Source organism: Carlito syrichta, unplaced genomic scaffold (assembly GCF_000164805.1).
Source record: "Carlito syrichta isolate Samal-C Ts95f unplaced genomic scaffold, Tarsius_syrichta-2.0.1 Scaffold305731, whole genome shotgun sequence".
NCBI classification, from domain to species: domain Eukaryota; kingdom Metazoa; phylum Chordata; class Mammalia; order Primates; family Tarsiidae; genus Carlito; species Carlito syrichta.
In genome coordinates, this window is record NW_007249827.1 from 505645 (window position 1) to 520432 (window position 14788).

At 47.8% G+C, this 14788-nt stretch overlaps 1 protein-coding gene across 1 annotated transcript in view; it reads left to right on the top strand.

The window, feature by feature from the left end:
• Nucleotides 1–13357, top strand: part of DUSP16 (dual specificity phosphatase 16) — a 97871-nt gene extending 84514 nt beyond the window's left edge. The window contains exons 5-7 of the mRNA XM_008062518.2: nt 3909–4068; nt 9513–9636; nt 11280–13357. Of these exons, the coding sequence (XP_008060709.1) occupies nt 3909–4068; nt 9513–9636; nt 11280–12456 (1461 nt within the window). The 3' untranslated portion in view covers nt 12457–13357. The remainder of the gene's footprint in view (nt 1–3908; nt 4069–9512; nt 9637–11279) is intronic.
• Nucleotides 13358–14788: the final 1431 nt, after the last annotated feature.

Below are 14788 nucleotides of genomic sequence, written 5' to 3' on the forward strand. Positions count from 1 at the left end.
GCCTGGGCAACTTGGTGAGACCTCATCTCTACAATAAATCAAAAAACTAGCAGGGTGTGGTACCACGTGCCTATAGTTCCAGCTACTTGGAAGGCTGAGGCGGAAGGATCACTGGAGCCCAGCAGGTCAAGGTTGCGGTGGCCGGGAGTGGCCACTGCCCTCCAGTCTGGGCAACAGAGTGAGACTCCAACTCAAAAAAAAAAAGGAAACATGAGTGGAAGATGCATTGTGCGTGATTTGCTTAAGAGCACCCGCCAGCTAACCCAGAAAAAAAAGTTCCTGCATCAGAAATTAGTACATTCATGTACATGTATTTGTTTAAAGTGAAAATAATATTTCAAATGTATATGATTTTTATTTTTGCTTTTTGTAAGAGACAGGGTCTAGTTTTGTTACCCAGGCTGAAATGCAGTGGCGCCGTCATAGCTTACTGCAGTTGCTGACTCCTGGGCTCAAGCGATCCTCCTCCCTTAGCCTTCTGAGGAGCTGGGACTACAGGTGCACACCACCACACTTGGCTAATTTTTTTAAAAAAAATTTGTAGAGACTGTCTCACTATGCTGCCCAGGCTGGTCTCAAACTCCTGGGCTCAAGCAGACCTCCTTCCTTGGCATCCCAAAGCACTGGAGTTGCAGTCATGAGCCACCACACCTGGCCAGTGTGTCATTTTGAACAATATCTTCCTTTAACTGACTTTTTCTACTGATGTAGTAACTACCAATCTAGACAAGAAGGCACTTTGAAGGTGTATATACTGCCTTACAAGTGAAGAAGACTTTTGTGACATCAACAGCCTTGTGAGCTTGGATTATTGATACTTCTTAAATTGGGCTAGAACTGCCTCCTTTTCTGGTTTCCCGTCTATCGGGTCGCAGCAGTTGTGCGGCGACTTGGTGCATGGCAGCAAGCAGCCTGAGGAAGTGGGTATGCACCTAGGCAGCCGGTTCTCAACATCCAGAAGACGCAGGTATGGCACACGCCAACACCATCACGCCTGCCGTGGAGGCGGCCCGAAGGAGGAAAAGAGGGCAAAGGGCGTGACCTGGATCGGTCTCCTCTCAGACAGCCAGGAGTGGCCTGTGATACTCCACAGTCTCCTCAGAGAAGCCCTGGGCCGGGTGCTGCACCTTGGCCTTCTGATTTGTTACAGTTAAAAGGAGCCAAAAGAACGAAATGGAAACGTTATCATCCAGTATTTGATTGAGTTCAAAGAAGTCTGTATGTAGGCGAGCGACCTTGTTGCTGCCTCGCCTTGGCTTTATAAATAAGTTTAGCAGAGTGTGGTGAGTAAGAGGATGAATTCTGGAGATCAGGGTGTTGGGATTTGCGTCTTTACCATTTGCCGACTCTGTGGCTTTGGACACGTTATGTTCAGCCTCAGTTTTCTCATTTGTAAAATGAGGATAACGATAGAACTGACTCTCAGCAAAGGGTGAAAATTGAGTGAGACCATTTATTTAAATGCTTAACACTGCACCTGGCACGTAGTAGGCCTTCATTAAATGTTAGCTATTATTTTTTTAATATGTGCCGTGTGTCATAATATTATATTATGAATAGGGCTTTAACCAAGGTGCTTAAATATTTTCTGACGGGACATAGCTTGATGAAGTTGTCATTTCTAGAAAAATGTAGGTTATCAAGCTACTTATGAGAAGTGCACATTGTTCTAGTCTTTCTGTGGAAATGTGGCAGTCGTTAGTGACCTCAACACATTCTGGCCTTACTAAGAACTGCCTGTTGTCTTTTGATTGTGTGTAGTAGATAACACTGTCAGTGGGACCCCTTTTTCCAGAAACTTTTGTGATGTCTTCATGGTTGAGTTGGGCGGGAAGGGATATTACTATTTCTCTTTCCTTTTAATTTAATGGTGCTGTTGTTGGAAAGGAGAATCTAGAACATGGTTTGTTTAAGGCCCATTGGTGAGAAAGTCTGTGAAGGCTGATTTAACTAAGTGGCCCACTTCTGTTTTTACACGGGAGATCCTAAACCCATTTCTGTACCTGTGGTTGATCAGATGGTACTAGACAAACTCGGTGTGGCTTTGGCTCACCCATAGAAAAACAAATGTAACCTTTGCTACATGTGCAAAATTTAAAGGTTGTGGTAAACACCATTAAGATCTTCATGGCCTGATTATTAACCTCACAGAGACGTATGAGACCATCAGAAGACTTGGGCTCTGGCAGAGCTGGCCGGGTGTTGGTCAGTCTAAAAAGTCCACTAGATCTGAAAGCTCTTTCTTAACGGAGAAAGCTCTTTCGTCTCAGAGCTGAGAGATGGTTGCTTACACAATGTTGATGTATGCTGTCCATGTTTCATGTAAAATGGAATATGTTTATTGTGCCAAATGTGGTCAATGAAGAGATTTGGAAGCTAGCATGTTTCAGGGGGGTCAAACAGGAAGAAAATCATCAATTGTCTTTCAGGTAGTTGGAAAAGACTTGTAGAAAACATAGCATTCCAGGGAAAGGAGGAAGTGGCCAAGGTTGCTCAGAATACGGGAGTTATTCCAGGCTTGGAACTCTGCTTGAGAGGCAGCACTGGGGACTCAAGGGAGCAGGCTGTGTAGGCTTGTCTGGTAAATGGAGGATGGATGTCAACTAAACGGACTCTTACTGATGCAGCTACATACCTGGTGCTAAAGATAGAAAGACAAGACTTGCCCAAGATCTCTCACACTTCATTACATAACAGGAGAGATGAGAACGATCTGTGAGTGGTAGCACACCTTGCTGGGTGCTTGACTAATGGTAGGAGCAAAGTACTCTGGAAGGACAGAGGACTGGATGGTTGATTATGCATCAGTGGGAAGAAATTCTCAGGTGAGGCTCAACAGAGCAGGAGAAGAGGCACAGGGCCACCCCGCGCAGAAAGGCGTGAACCAAAGCACGGAGGGCACGGGCACATGTGGTGTCAGAGTGGCTGTGTGGGGTGGGGGCAGGAGACATAGGAAGTTAAGAGAGCGTGGATAAAGCTTTTAGCCCATGTTTCACATAAGAATGTTACTCTAGTTGTTCGGAATACGGTGGAGAGAGCAAAACCTCCAACTACGAGAGCTCCTGGTGGTTTCTTTAGGGGTTTTGGTGAGGACTGAGCAATGAGTGATGGGAACAGAGGAAAGAGGAAATTAATTCCGGAAGGATTTGGCACCCATGGGATGGAGTCTTGAGGAAGAGAAAGGAGCCAGAAGCTCTTGTTTTCTAGCTTAATTGACTGGGTGGATATTATGACCATAGACCAGTTTGGGGATTACAGAAAGGAAACAGGAGTTTGGGGCAGAAGAGGGAGAAAGATGGTATGTTTCGTTTCTGACATTTTGAATATGAGGCGCCTGCAGAACACCCTGGTACCCAGTAGGTAGCTAGAAACATGGGTTGGAAATGTAAGGGGAGACAGATATCCCATACACATCATTGGCACAATCGCCGGGCATCAAGGCGATGGGAAGAGAGGCAGCCATCAGAGAGGGTGTTCAGAGCAAGGAGGATCCCAGGACTGCATCTCAGAGAACAAAGAGCCAGTGCAGTCGGTATGGCAGGGGAATGTTCTCACCTGCGCATCTGTGCTGAAGTCCGGTGAACTGTGGTTCTGAATGTCTTGTATTCTTTGTTCCACCTCTCTCCTTAGTAAGGAAGATAACAGAGTTGACTCAAAATTAATGATGTGTAATCGTCAAGCATACTATTTTAAACTGCCTTTTTTGTCCTTAAAAAAATTTTTTTTGCTCTAAACTTAAGTCTCTAAATGTCATATTGCTGGGTTTTTTGGATTTCACTGATGTGAATGGACTCGATTATTTCAAGGAAACCGGTTAGCCATTTCTATCATGATGTTAGACTTTACTCCGTCAAAATGGTCATGTTTAGTATATTGTTAGGCCCTTTACCTGTTCTTTCTCGCCACAGGAGCTGATGCAGCAGAATGGGATTGGTTATGTGTTAAATGCCAGCAATACCTGTCCAAAGCCTGACTTTATCCCTGAGTCTCATTTCCTGCGAGTGCCCGTGAATGACAGCTTTTGTGAGAAAATTTTGCCGTGGTTGGACAAATCAGTGGATTTCATTGGTGAGTAGCTCAAATAACATTACAAGTCCTTTGGGTTACTGTCTCATGTATAGGTGTATCCCCCCCCTCGTTTTTCTTTGGAGAAAAGGAGAGTATTTCAGAGATTTATGAAGTCTGAAAACAACACATGATGTGGCTTGTTCATTTAGTGATCAAGGTGACTGGCCTTGTGACAGTCTGGCTAACTTTTACCACCACCAAGGTCAAGCCTCAGAGGCTCTGTAATTACGTGTTTGCAAGGGTTTGAAAATCAGTTAAACTTCTGGGGTTGAAGCCCCCCCCACACACATATACTTTTTCAAATCCTATAAAAGACTTTGGGAAACTTCAGTGATATTCCCTGTAGCCTTGCTGCTATGTTTTCCCCAGAGAAAAGTCAAATCCTGTGAAAAGGAATCCCATTACATTTAAAGTCTTTCAGTCAAGATTTCTCACGCACCCATAAGGGCAAGCAGTATTGGTCTAGTAAAGTCTCAACACACACACTCTCATTTGGTCGTTTTCCTGGCAGTGGTTGGACAGTTGCTGAGCTGTGCCATGCTGTGTGCTCTTCCAGGGCCTATGCAGTTCTGGGACTTCTCTGCCTCCTGGGTGCTGTTGTGACATCTGGGTGCCACAGGACCAGCTCTGCTGGGAGTAACTTGGGGACTGTATTGAATGGTGTTAGTGGAAAGCGGCTAGACAGAGGAGAAGCACCATTGCTGGGGCGAGCAGTGTGACTAACTGTGATCTCAGAGCTCCATGGGAGGAATTTTTGTTGCTTTCGCCCCGGCCACATTAGTTTGGGCACTCTAATTCATAATTAAAGACTCTGAATTGGTTACTGTAACTAAAACTAAAAGAACTAGTTCCCTTAAAAAAGCAGATTTATGTAAATTAAGACCCCACTGGCCTTTTCATCTAAAAGAATTTTCTAGGTAGTGCTGCTGGAGCTTTGAGCAATAACAAAAGTTCTCATTTTTCAAGATTTCCAGATCACCAAGGGGTTCCTCTTTAATTAGGACTGACATTGTGGAAACATGAAGATAAATGACTTATACTGGCTGGGCTCAGTGACTTAGCCTGTATTTCCAGCACTTTGGGCAAGTGGATTGCCTGAACCCGCGGGTTCGAGACCAGCCCGGGCAACTTGGCAAGACCTCATCTCTACAATAATAAAATTAGCCAGACGTGGTAGCGCACACCTATAGTTCTGGCTACTTGGAAGGCTGAGGCAAAAGGATTGCTGAAGCCCAGTAGGTTGAAGCTGGGGTAGCCATGAGCATGCCACAGCACTCTAGCCTGGGTGACAGAGTGAGACTCCAACTCAAAAAAAAAAAAAAAAGACTTAGACCATTCACGTTAAAAAAATGAGAAACAAAACCCTACAAATTAATACCTCTTCCCCAGTGTACTTTTAGGAAATATTCAGGATATTATTCCGTTTTTGCCTCTTTAAAAAATAGGCCAGGCACAGTAGCTCATGTTTGTAATCTCAGCACTTTGGGAGGCTGAAGTAAGAGGATCACTTGAGGCCAGGAGTTCGAGACCTGCCTAGGCAACATAGTAAGACCATGTCTCTATAAGAAAAGTACCAAAAAAAAAAAAAAAATTAGCCAGGGGTAGTGGTGCACGCCTGTAGTCCTAGCTACTCAGGGGGCTGAGGCAGGAAGATCACGTGAGCCCAGGAGGTCAAGGCTGCAAATGAGCCATGATCATGACACTGTACCACGGCACTCCAGCCTGGGCAACAGAGCAAGACTGTCTCTCAAAACAAGCGAACAAACATAAAAACAATATGGTTAATGTTCCCCTTGCATCTCACAACGATCCAGAGGCATTTGGCTGCAGTTCTAGACTCTATCTAGAGGAGAACTTGATTCTGCTAAGTCAGGACAATGATTTAGAAGGGGTTAGTAGAAAAGAGAGAAATGAAGAACTTTGCCTCCGACTTGTTTTTTTCTTTCTTGAGAGACAGTGGGGTCTAGGTGAAACTTTTCGTTCATGCAGAAGGAACTTTATACACAACCTCGTCATTTATTTGTGATGTCTGCCAATATTTTCACCTTCTTATCGGTGTTTCTTTGCTCGGTCCCATTGACTAGAGCCATCATCCTTCCCCCATCAAATAACCCAAGGCAACAACCCAGCCACTTGTTGACTTCAGTCCATAGTCGCTGTCATTGCTGGTATGTCATTTGAAAATGCGCCCCACACCTGGACTTAGTGACTCACAGCCTCTGGGTTTGCTGGAAGGATTCGGGTTTTTATGGAGTTTTATTTTTGGTTAATAGACCCACTTGGATGCTTACATGGGTCCTTGTTCCCCCCTCACTGTCCTCACTGTCCCCCAGGCTCCTGTGGGCTCACCCCTCCAGACTCAGTACTTTGCATGGAGGTCTATAGGGAGGTGATTAAGAGCAGGTACTTTGGAGCCAAACTGTCTGTATTTGAGTCCTGTCTCCGTGGTCAGCAGTTCAGTGGTTTGGGTCAGATGCTTAAAACTTACCCAAGTTTCCTGAGGTCATATACCTACCTTACAGGGATATTGTGAGGGTTAAAATAGACAGTGTGTGTGCCCTGAACACCGCGCAAGTACCTGACTTATAATGGGCTCTTAGCAAATAGGAACTCGGTTTGAGACAGCCCTTCTCTCTCTCCCCAGAGCTGTACCCTGTAGCCTCACTTAGTGGTTACTTCTCTTCACTTTGTAACTTCTTATCCTACTGGGTCTTTACTGCTTTCATTTGCGTTCTCTCCTCTTTGAAACCTCGATGTTATCCCTGAATTTCTATGGCGACAACCTGCTGCTTTTCTTTCTGGTGTTCTATTGCCACCTCATTGTTCTCTGTTCAGGACCCTGCAGAGCCTCCTTAATTTCTTCCATACAAAGTGTGACCCTAGCCGGGCTCGGTGGCTCAGCCTGTAATCCCGCGCCTTTGGGAGGCTGAGGTGAGTGGATCGCCTGAGCCCACGGGTTCGAGACCCGCCTGGGTGGCGAGACCTCATCTCTACAATAAATCAAAAAATCAGCCGGGCGTGGTAGCGCGCCTGTAATTCCGGCTACTCGGAAGGCTGAGGTGGAAGGATCGCCGGAGCCCAGCAGGTCGAGGCTGGCCACTGCACTCCAGTCTGGGTGACCGAGTGAGACTCCAACTCGAAAAAAAATAAAATAAAATAAAATAACTTAAAAAAAAAAAAACAACAAAGTGTGACCCTGAGCATGACACTCTCAAGACCCTCCAGCACCTAGTCCCACCCTTGAAACCTTCTCTGGAAACTTCCCGAGCAGCCTGAGCCCAGCCGTGCCAGCTGTGTCCCAGGCACTCGGCTCCGTCCCACACAGGCCTTCGCACGTTTCCCTCCTCTGCCAGGCCTGTGCGTGTTACTTCCTTTGGGTTAAGACATTTAGAGCCAAGACGTGGGCTGATAAGCCTCCAGTGTCATCACGTGTTAATTTGGTTTTCAAATGACATCAAAAACAGTTGCGGTTGTAAGAACAGTGTAAGCACAATGCAGAAAATCTGAAAAACAGAGAACAGGAAACCTCTGACCTCTACCTGTATCTTACTGTCATTGCTTTATCTCCTCGCAGCCTTTCTCAAATGTTTTAGAAAGATTGCTTTTTAAAATGTGTGTCAGTCGGCCAGGGGGAGTTGGGTGCCTCCTGTGTGCCTTATATGGAATCCTTTGGGAAGATGTTAGAAGGAAGATCCTTCTGAGTCCTTATAGTCTAGCTTTTGAGTTAATTATTTAAAAAAAAAAAGGTAAGCCAGGCCTACTTCCAAGAAGGATTTGAAGCAGTTCACAGTAAGAGACTAGGACCAAAAGACACATATATTCCCAGATATGCACACTAAAATGGGACAAAAGGGCAAGAACCGTGTGATGTGGGACCAGGGATGGTGCAAGCAATGGGACAGAAAATTTGAATTGCCTTTCCTACTGAAGTGAAGTGAAAACCTTAGCTTTGAGCTTCACCGCAGCTGAGGCGAAAGGAGAAATACTGAGATAGTGCAGGTTACGTGACAACTGAGGAAGAGGACTGCAGGCGTGGGGCCTTCGCCTGCACGGTTCACGCGCTGTGATTCGGAATGGTCCTGAGCTCTCTGTTTCAGCATCGCTTCGTATTCATTTGCTGATGTTTTCTCGGGTTTGCTTTCTCTGTCTAGAAGGGGAGCTCCTTGCTGCTTGATCATTCCTATCCCATCCAGAACCCCGTGCTGTTTTGCACATAGTGAATGAACAATAAACCACATACACTAGAAATGTGTAACATAACATGGGCAGTGTTGCATTGTTTCACCGCCAGAGCAGATTCCTTGCATGTCTGTTGACTGTAAGAATTTTAACGTAAGGTGCAGCAGCTTCTGCGCTGAGCACACGTGGAATGCTCTGGAACTGAAGCAGCCACAGCGTCCAGCCTGTGGGGGAGAACTTGGTCCACTCCCACATGGCGGGACACTAAGCCCCTCGACCGCAAAAGGCAGCGTGTTCGGGTCCCCTCGTTCTCTGGCCGTGATCGTGTCCCTGAGCCCTCCCACAGGTGATGGGGAAGTGCGATGATATAGAAGGACTGTAACTCCTGGGTACCACGGAGGGGATAAAAGTTCCCTTGGATGTCATTAAAGTGACCTAGTAAACCTGATTCCTGGCATCTACACGGTTTTCCTCTTAAATTCGGGAAATGAAGTTGAACCATTTTCTGACATAGAGGAAAGTTTCCTAAAGACGAATAGGGAACTCGTATGAAGACAGGTTCACATTTTACAAGTCACTGGGTCTGGCATCTTTTGTGTTGTGGTGTGATTTCATTATATCCCGTCTTTTCTCTTCCCCCAGCTCCCTCCTTCTAAAATAGTAATGTATGTCACATATATGTGAAATTAAAATGGATTTTTTAAAGTGTAGTAACTTTTTTTATGTAATCAGGGAAAAAACACACCGAAGTGTCAGATAACATGAGTAAACAAAGTGGAGATTTTGGATGGTTCTTATTTCTTTACATACCTTTCTGTATCTCTGAAATGTTCTACACTGAGCAAATACAATGACATAATGACAATGTAGGAATTATACCCAGGAAAATTTATCAAAATAATAAATAATATTAAAAAAATACATGGTGAAAAGTACCGAACTAAGAGTCACAGCCAGGCACAGTGGCTTACGCCTATAAACCCAGCACTTCGGGAGGCTGAAACAGGAGGATTGCTGGAGACCAGGAGTTTGAGATCGGCCTGGGCAACATAGTGAGTCCTCATCTTTACAAAAAAAAAAAAAGTCAACCTGAGTTAGTAACAAATAGCTTATTGATACTTTTGGACCTTGATAAATATGATGCAAACAGATGAGATCTGCTTTGAGATTTCCAGGTAAAAGACAAAGAGTAAGTACATGGAAACAGGATTTCCCTGCTGAACAGAATTGCTGTTAGTGACTTTTCTTGAATTTGACTCACACAGAGAAAGCGAAAGCCTCCAATGGATGTGTCTTGGTGCACTGTTTAGCTGGGATCTCTCGCTCCGCCACCATCGCCATCGCCTACATCATGAAGAGGATGGACATGTCTCTAGATGAAGCCTACAGGTGAGGACAGGGACACGGCTTGTGACCCGTTTTTCATTTGACCTGACCCATGAAGCGTTCCGAGGGTGGGCAAGCACGTTACAGCAGATCGTGATTTTCATTGTCACGGACTTTACAGGCTCCCGTGGACTTTCCAGTGGTCTTGCAAAGACTGGAAAAGAATGTAGTTTTATTATGCAGCATTACTTCTGCCGTCACATGTGTCCTATTTATCCTCAGCTACTTTTGAGGTTTAAAGAACAACAGACCCAGGCAGAGCTCTATCCTGTTACGGGAGTTCACTCTCTTCCCTAAGTGGGGAAGCATCATTTGTTCTCTTTTATGTATGAGGGGGAAGGCTCCAGTACAATATTCGTTACAGAATCTTCACTCTGCTTCGGACTCTGGATGGCTGTGAGGAAAAAGCCTAACACATTCACCTTTAAAACCAAATGAGGCCAGGGTGCGGTGGCTCACACCTGCAATACCAGCACTTTGGGAGGCCAAGGTGGGAGGATCACTTTGGAGTTTGAGACCAGCCTGGGCAACATAGCAAGACCTTGTCTCTACAAAAAGTCGAAAAATTAGCCAGGCATGGTGGCGCATGCATGTAGTCCCAGCTACTCGGGAGGCTGAGGCAGGAGGATCACCTGAGTCCAGGAAGTCGAGGCTGCAGTGAGCTGTGATTGTGCCACTGCACTCCAGACTGGGTGATAGAGTGAGACCCTGACTGAAAAAAAGAAAAAGAAGGTCAAGACCAGCCCGGGCAACTTGGTGAGACTTTGTCTCTACAATAAGTCAAAAATTAGCCAGGCGTGGTAGTGCACACCTATAGTTCCAGATACTTGGAAGGCTGAGGCAGAAGGATTGCTGGAGCCCAGCTGGTCAATGCTGGGGTGGCTGTGAGCATGCCACTGCATTCCAGCCTGGGCGACAGACTGAGACTCCAACTCAAAAAAAAAAAGGGACCCAGACAGACTTTATTTTAAATCCAGTGCCATCATTTAGTAACTGTGTGATTTGGAACAAGTCACTTAAGAACTTTGTTTACCTATATGATGGGAACAGTTACACCCACCTGATGCAGGGTAGTTTTGAGGATGAAGTAAATAATTCAGTGCCTTAGCACAGAACTTAGCACACAGAGACCACTCTGTAGCTGGTTATTCTGTCGTTTACAAAAAGAAGGAGCGCAGAAATATGTGCTCTGATGCTCTGTCCATCGAATACCTTCTTCCCGTCATGATAAAAATTGCATAATGTCTTGAAAAGTGACCGTGGGGCCCTGGGGAGAGGACGAAGTGGGAGGGTGGCTGTTACACTGTGTTCTGGGGGCGGCACTGGAGTGTGTGTCAGGGCGTCCTTGGTGGGAGGCAAGAATTACCTTGTGTCAACCGCACTGGGGCCCCGGGTCCTTGAAAACGAGGAGGCAGCAACCCGAGCCCTCCGGGCCTGTCTCCCCCTCACGGGCTCCAGGGCCGGGTTACAGAGCTCCCCAGCAGAGGCCTGTGTGCACTCCCCCAGGCAGCTCCCTGACCCTAAGCCCGTCATCCCCACGGTCTTTGAGGGGGCCTGCCTAGGAATTCCCTAGCTCATTTCTTCAATTAACGTTCTTACAGTGTAGTTGTAAAATTCAGGTTTCCTGTTTATTCCTCTCTTGACAGATTCGTGAAAGAAAAAAGGCCTACCATATCTCCAAACTTCAATTTTCTGGGCCAACTCCTGGACTATGAGAAGACGATTAAGAACCAGACTGGAGCATTTGGGCCAAAGAGCAAAATCAAGCTGCTGCACCTGGAGAAGCCAAGCGACCCTGTCCCTGCGGTCTCAGAGGGTGGACAGAAAAGCGAGCTGCCCCTCGGTCCACCCTGTGCCGACTCTGCTACCTCAGAGGCAGCGGGGCAGAGGCCCGTGCACCCCGCCGTCGTGCCCGGCCTCCAGCCGTCCCTGTTGGAGGACAGTCCCCTGGTGCAGGCGCTCACCGGGCTCCACGTGTCCTCAGACAGGCTGGAGGACAGCAGCAAGCTCAAGCGCTCCTTCTCTCTGGATATCAAATCCGTTTCCTACTCAGCCAGCGTGGCGGCATCCTTCCACGGCTTCTCCTCGGCAGAAGACGCGCTGGAGTACTACAAGCCCTCCAGCGCTCTGGACGGGACCAGCAAGCTGTGCCAGTTCTCCCCGGTTCAGGAAGTGTCCGAGCAGACTCCGGAGACCAGCCCGGACAAGGAGGAAGCCAGCCTCCCCCAGAAGCCGCAGACTCCCAGGCCTTCCGACGGCCAGAGCAAGCGACTGCACTCGGCGCGGCCCGGCGGCGGCGGCGGCGCCCAGAGGCCCCTCTTGTCCCCGCTGCACCGGAGCGGGAGCGTGGACGACAACTCCCACACCAGCTTCCTCCTCGGCCTCTCCACCAGCCAGCAGCACCTCGCCAAGTCGGCGGCCGGGCTGGGCCTCAAGGGCTGGCACTCGGACATCCTGGCCCCCCAGACCTCCGCCCCCTCCCTGGCCAACAGCTGGTACTTCGCCGCGGAGTCCTCGCACTTCTACTCCGCCTCGGCCCTCTACGGGGGCAGCGCCAGCTACTCGGCCTGCAGCTGCAGCCAGCTGCCCACGTGCGGCGACCAGGTGTACTCCGTGCGCCGGCGGCAGAAGCCAAGTGACCGGGCCGACTCGCGGCGGAGCTGGCACGAAGAGAGCCCCTTTGAAAAGCAGCTGAAGCGCCGGAGCTGCCAGATGGAGTTTGGCGAGGGCATCATGTCGGAGAACAGGTCGCGAGAAGAACTGGGGAAGGTGGGCAGCCAGTCCAGCTTCTCAGGCAGCGTGGAGGTCATCGAGGTCTCCTGAGGGGGGCACGCAGGACCTCCGGCTCGGCTGTTCTCTTGTTCACGGAAAACTCCCTGTAAATCTGAAATATATATATGTACATACATATATATTTTTGGAAATGGAGCTACGGTGTGAAGCAAAAGATGGCTCGACCCCGCTGTTCTCTCAACATCTGCATTTGAGAGACCAGCTGATGTTTTTCTCAACAAGAGTGGAGGGCAGGTGATAGAGTTCCCCCTAGACAGAGGCAGCCGTCCTCCTGTTCTTACAAGCAGGCGTGTTTGGTGTTAGAGGACAGACCCCCCCCACCCCCGTGTTTATGTTGTGCTACAAAGACTCAGAGACTCGTCTTTGCCCAGTCCCTTCCATCGTGCACCTTAGCGCTGAGACTGAGCCAGCTCGTGGGTCGGGTAGATAGACCCTGCTCGGGATAGAGCCTAACGGGAAATCCAAGAGAAAGGATCGTATCCAAAGCTGATTCACACACTGCGCTCACCTGACAGCCGAGTGACGCAGGCATCATTCTGCTGGACGGACCGTTAGGGCCTTGCCAAGATCTACTTTAGAATAAACCCAGTACCTCAGATGGGAAAGTCGGGGCTCTCACCACTACTGTGTCTGGAAGCCCATTTTCTAGGCGTGAATAGGTAGGTAGCTAGTCACACTTGCAGACCCAGTCAGACTGTCTACGCACAGAATTCCGGTTGGGCCTGGATGGAGGTAGTTCATTCTTTCTTCTCACCTTATGAAGAAGGAGGAGAGAAAGCATCTAGGATTCAACTTCACGGCCAGGAATCTGGCAGCATAACGCTCTAAGCTAGGGTTGAGAGGCTAGACAAGTCTACCTCCCTCTTTATAAATCAAAGAATCGTTTAAAATGGGATTGTTAATCCTTTAAATAAAGAGGAACTTGGTTTCACGCCAAATGTGAATTTATTTGGGTTGGTAGCAGAGCAGCAACAGCACCTTCAAGTTCTCAGCCAAAGTAGATGTTTCCTATTTCCTGTTTCACTGCATGGATACAGTTTGTGAAAACGTACTAATACGGAAGGATTTTACAGGAAACTACCCAGAGAGAAAATCTATGGAAAGATAAAGGAAGGTCAGAGTTGCTGAGGAGAAGCAGGAAACTTATTTCCTTAATGGCTTTATCCCCTTGGCGTGTGATGAGGGTGGCATTTCTGTAATCTCCTCAGACTTTCAAGTGTATTACAGGGCTGAGAGAGGCGTTAGTCAGCAAGGGATATTCAGAATAAAACAGCACAGGAAGGTGAGGAGAAGACTGTCACATTTGGTTTCGCAGGGGTAGTTTGGGAAGCCACAGTGAACGTGGTTTTCAGAAACGCGCCAGCCTGCTTGTGGGAGAAGGGCCTGGCGACACGGAGCGAGACGTGGGGGTTTCTCAGCCCTTGACCTACAGTCACTGTAGGAGTCAATCCTGGCAGCTGAAAATAACAGGCAGTTAGAACCAGTACCGAGTGGTCGTACGTATCTGCTTTGACACTTCCTGCCTTGAGTTTTACCAGCTACCGTGTGGTCCTCTTTTGAAGCCTTAATTCATGTCAGCAGCTTTCTTGGGGGTGGGGGCGGGACGGGTGTTGTCACTGTTCTTTCCTTTACTGTAAGTGTAGCTAGTTGCTGACTCATATCTCAGGTTTTTCTGTGTTTGAGAAATGGACAGTTCTTTGATTAGGATGTGACTTAATGTTTCCTACGGTGACTGCTAAAACCAGCATCAGATGGCATGATTCAGAACTGACTGACTTGACCACGAGGATGATGCGCTTCAGACATCACTAGTTCTGGACAAATAACGTGCTGTGACACGGGTGTAAGCGGAGGCAGAAGAGAGTAAACTGCATAGGGAGGACATTGTTACAATACCGAAAGTCCTGGTTTTCTGTACACGTTTGAATCCTTGTCATCATTCTCAAGTTCCACACGGTAAGTTCTGACGTTTTATGGACACACACCCCGAGTGTGTGACAGCTCACCACTTCCAGACTTTCACATCTGTGAAACATTCAGAAATGAAAGCAGTAGCTCCACTGCTAAGTGTTTCAGGGGCTGGGGGACTTGGTTTGAATGAGATCTTGGGCAGAAACTTGTCTTCTGCCACTTAGGGTTTCTTTTGGCCATGGTCCCCTTCCTTCCTCTAACTGTGATGTAGTCAGATACTATGACCTTAGTCCTTGGTCACTAATGTCAAATAATCAGTTCTTGGAACCAGGACCGCCCTCCGCGTGGCAGCCTCGGTGGCAGGCCCGGCGCCGCTGGGTGTCTGCGGTGGGTGGCGCTGGCTCTTGGCATGTGATCGTGGGAGAGCCTGGAGTCCACTGGGATGACACAC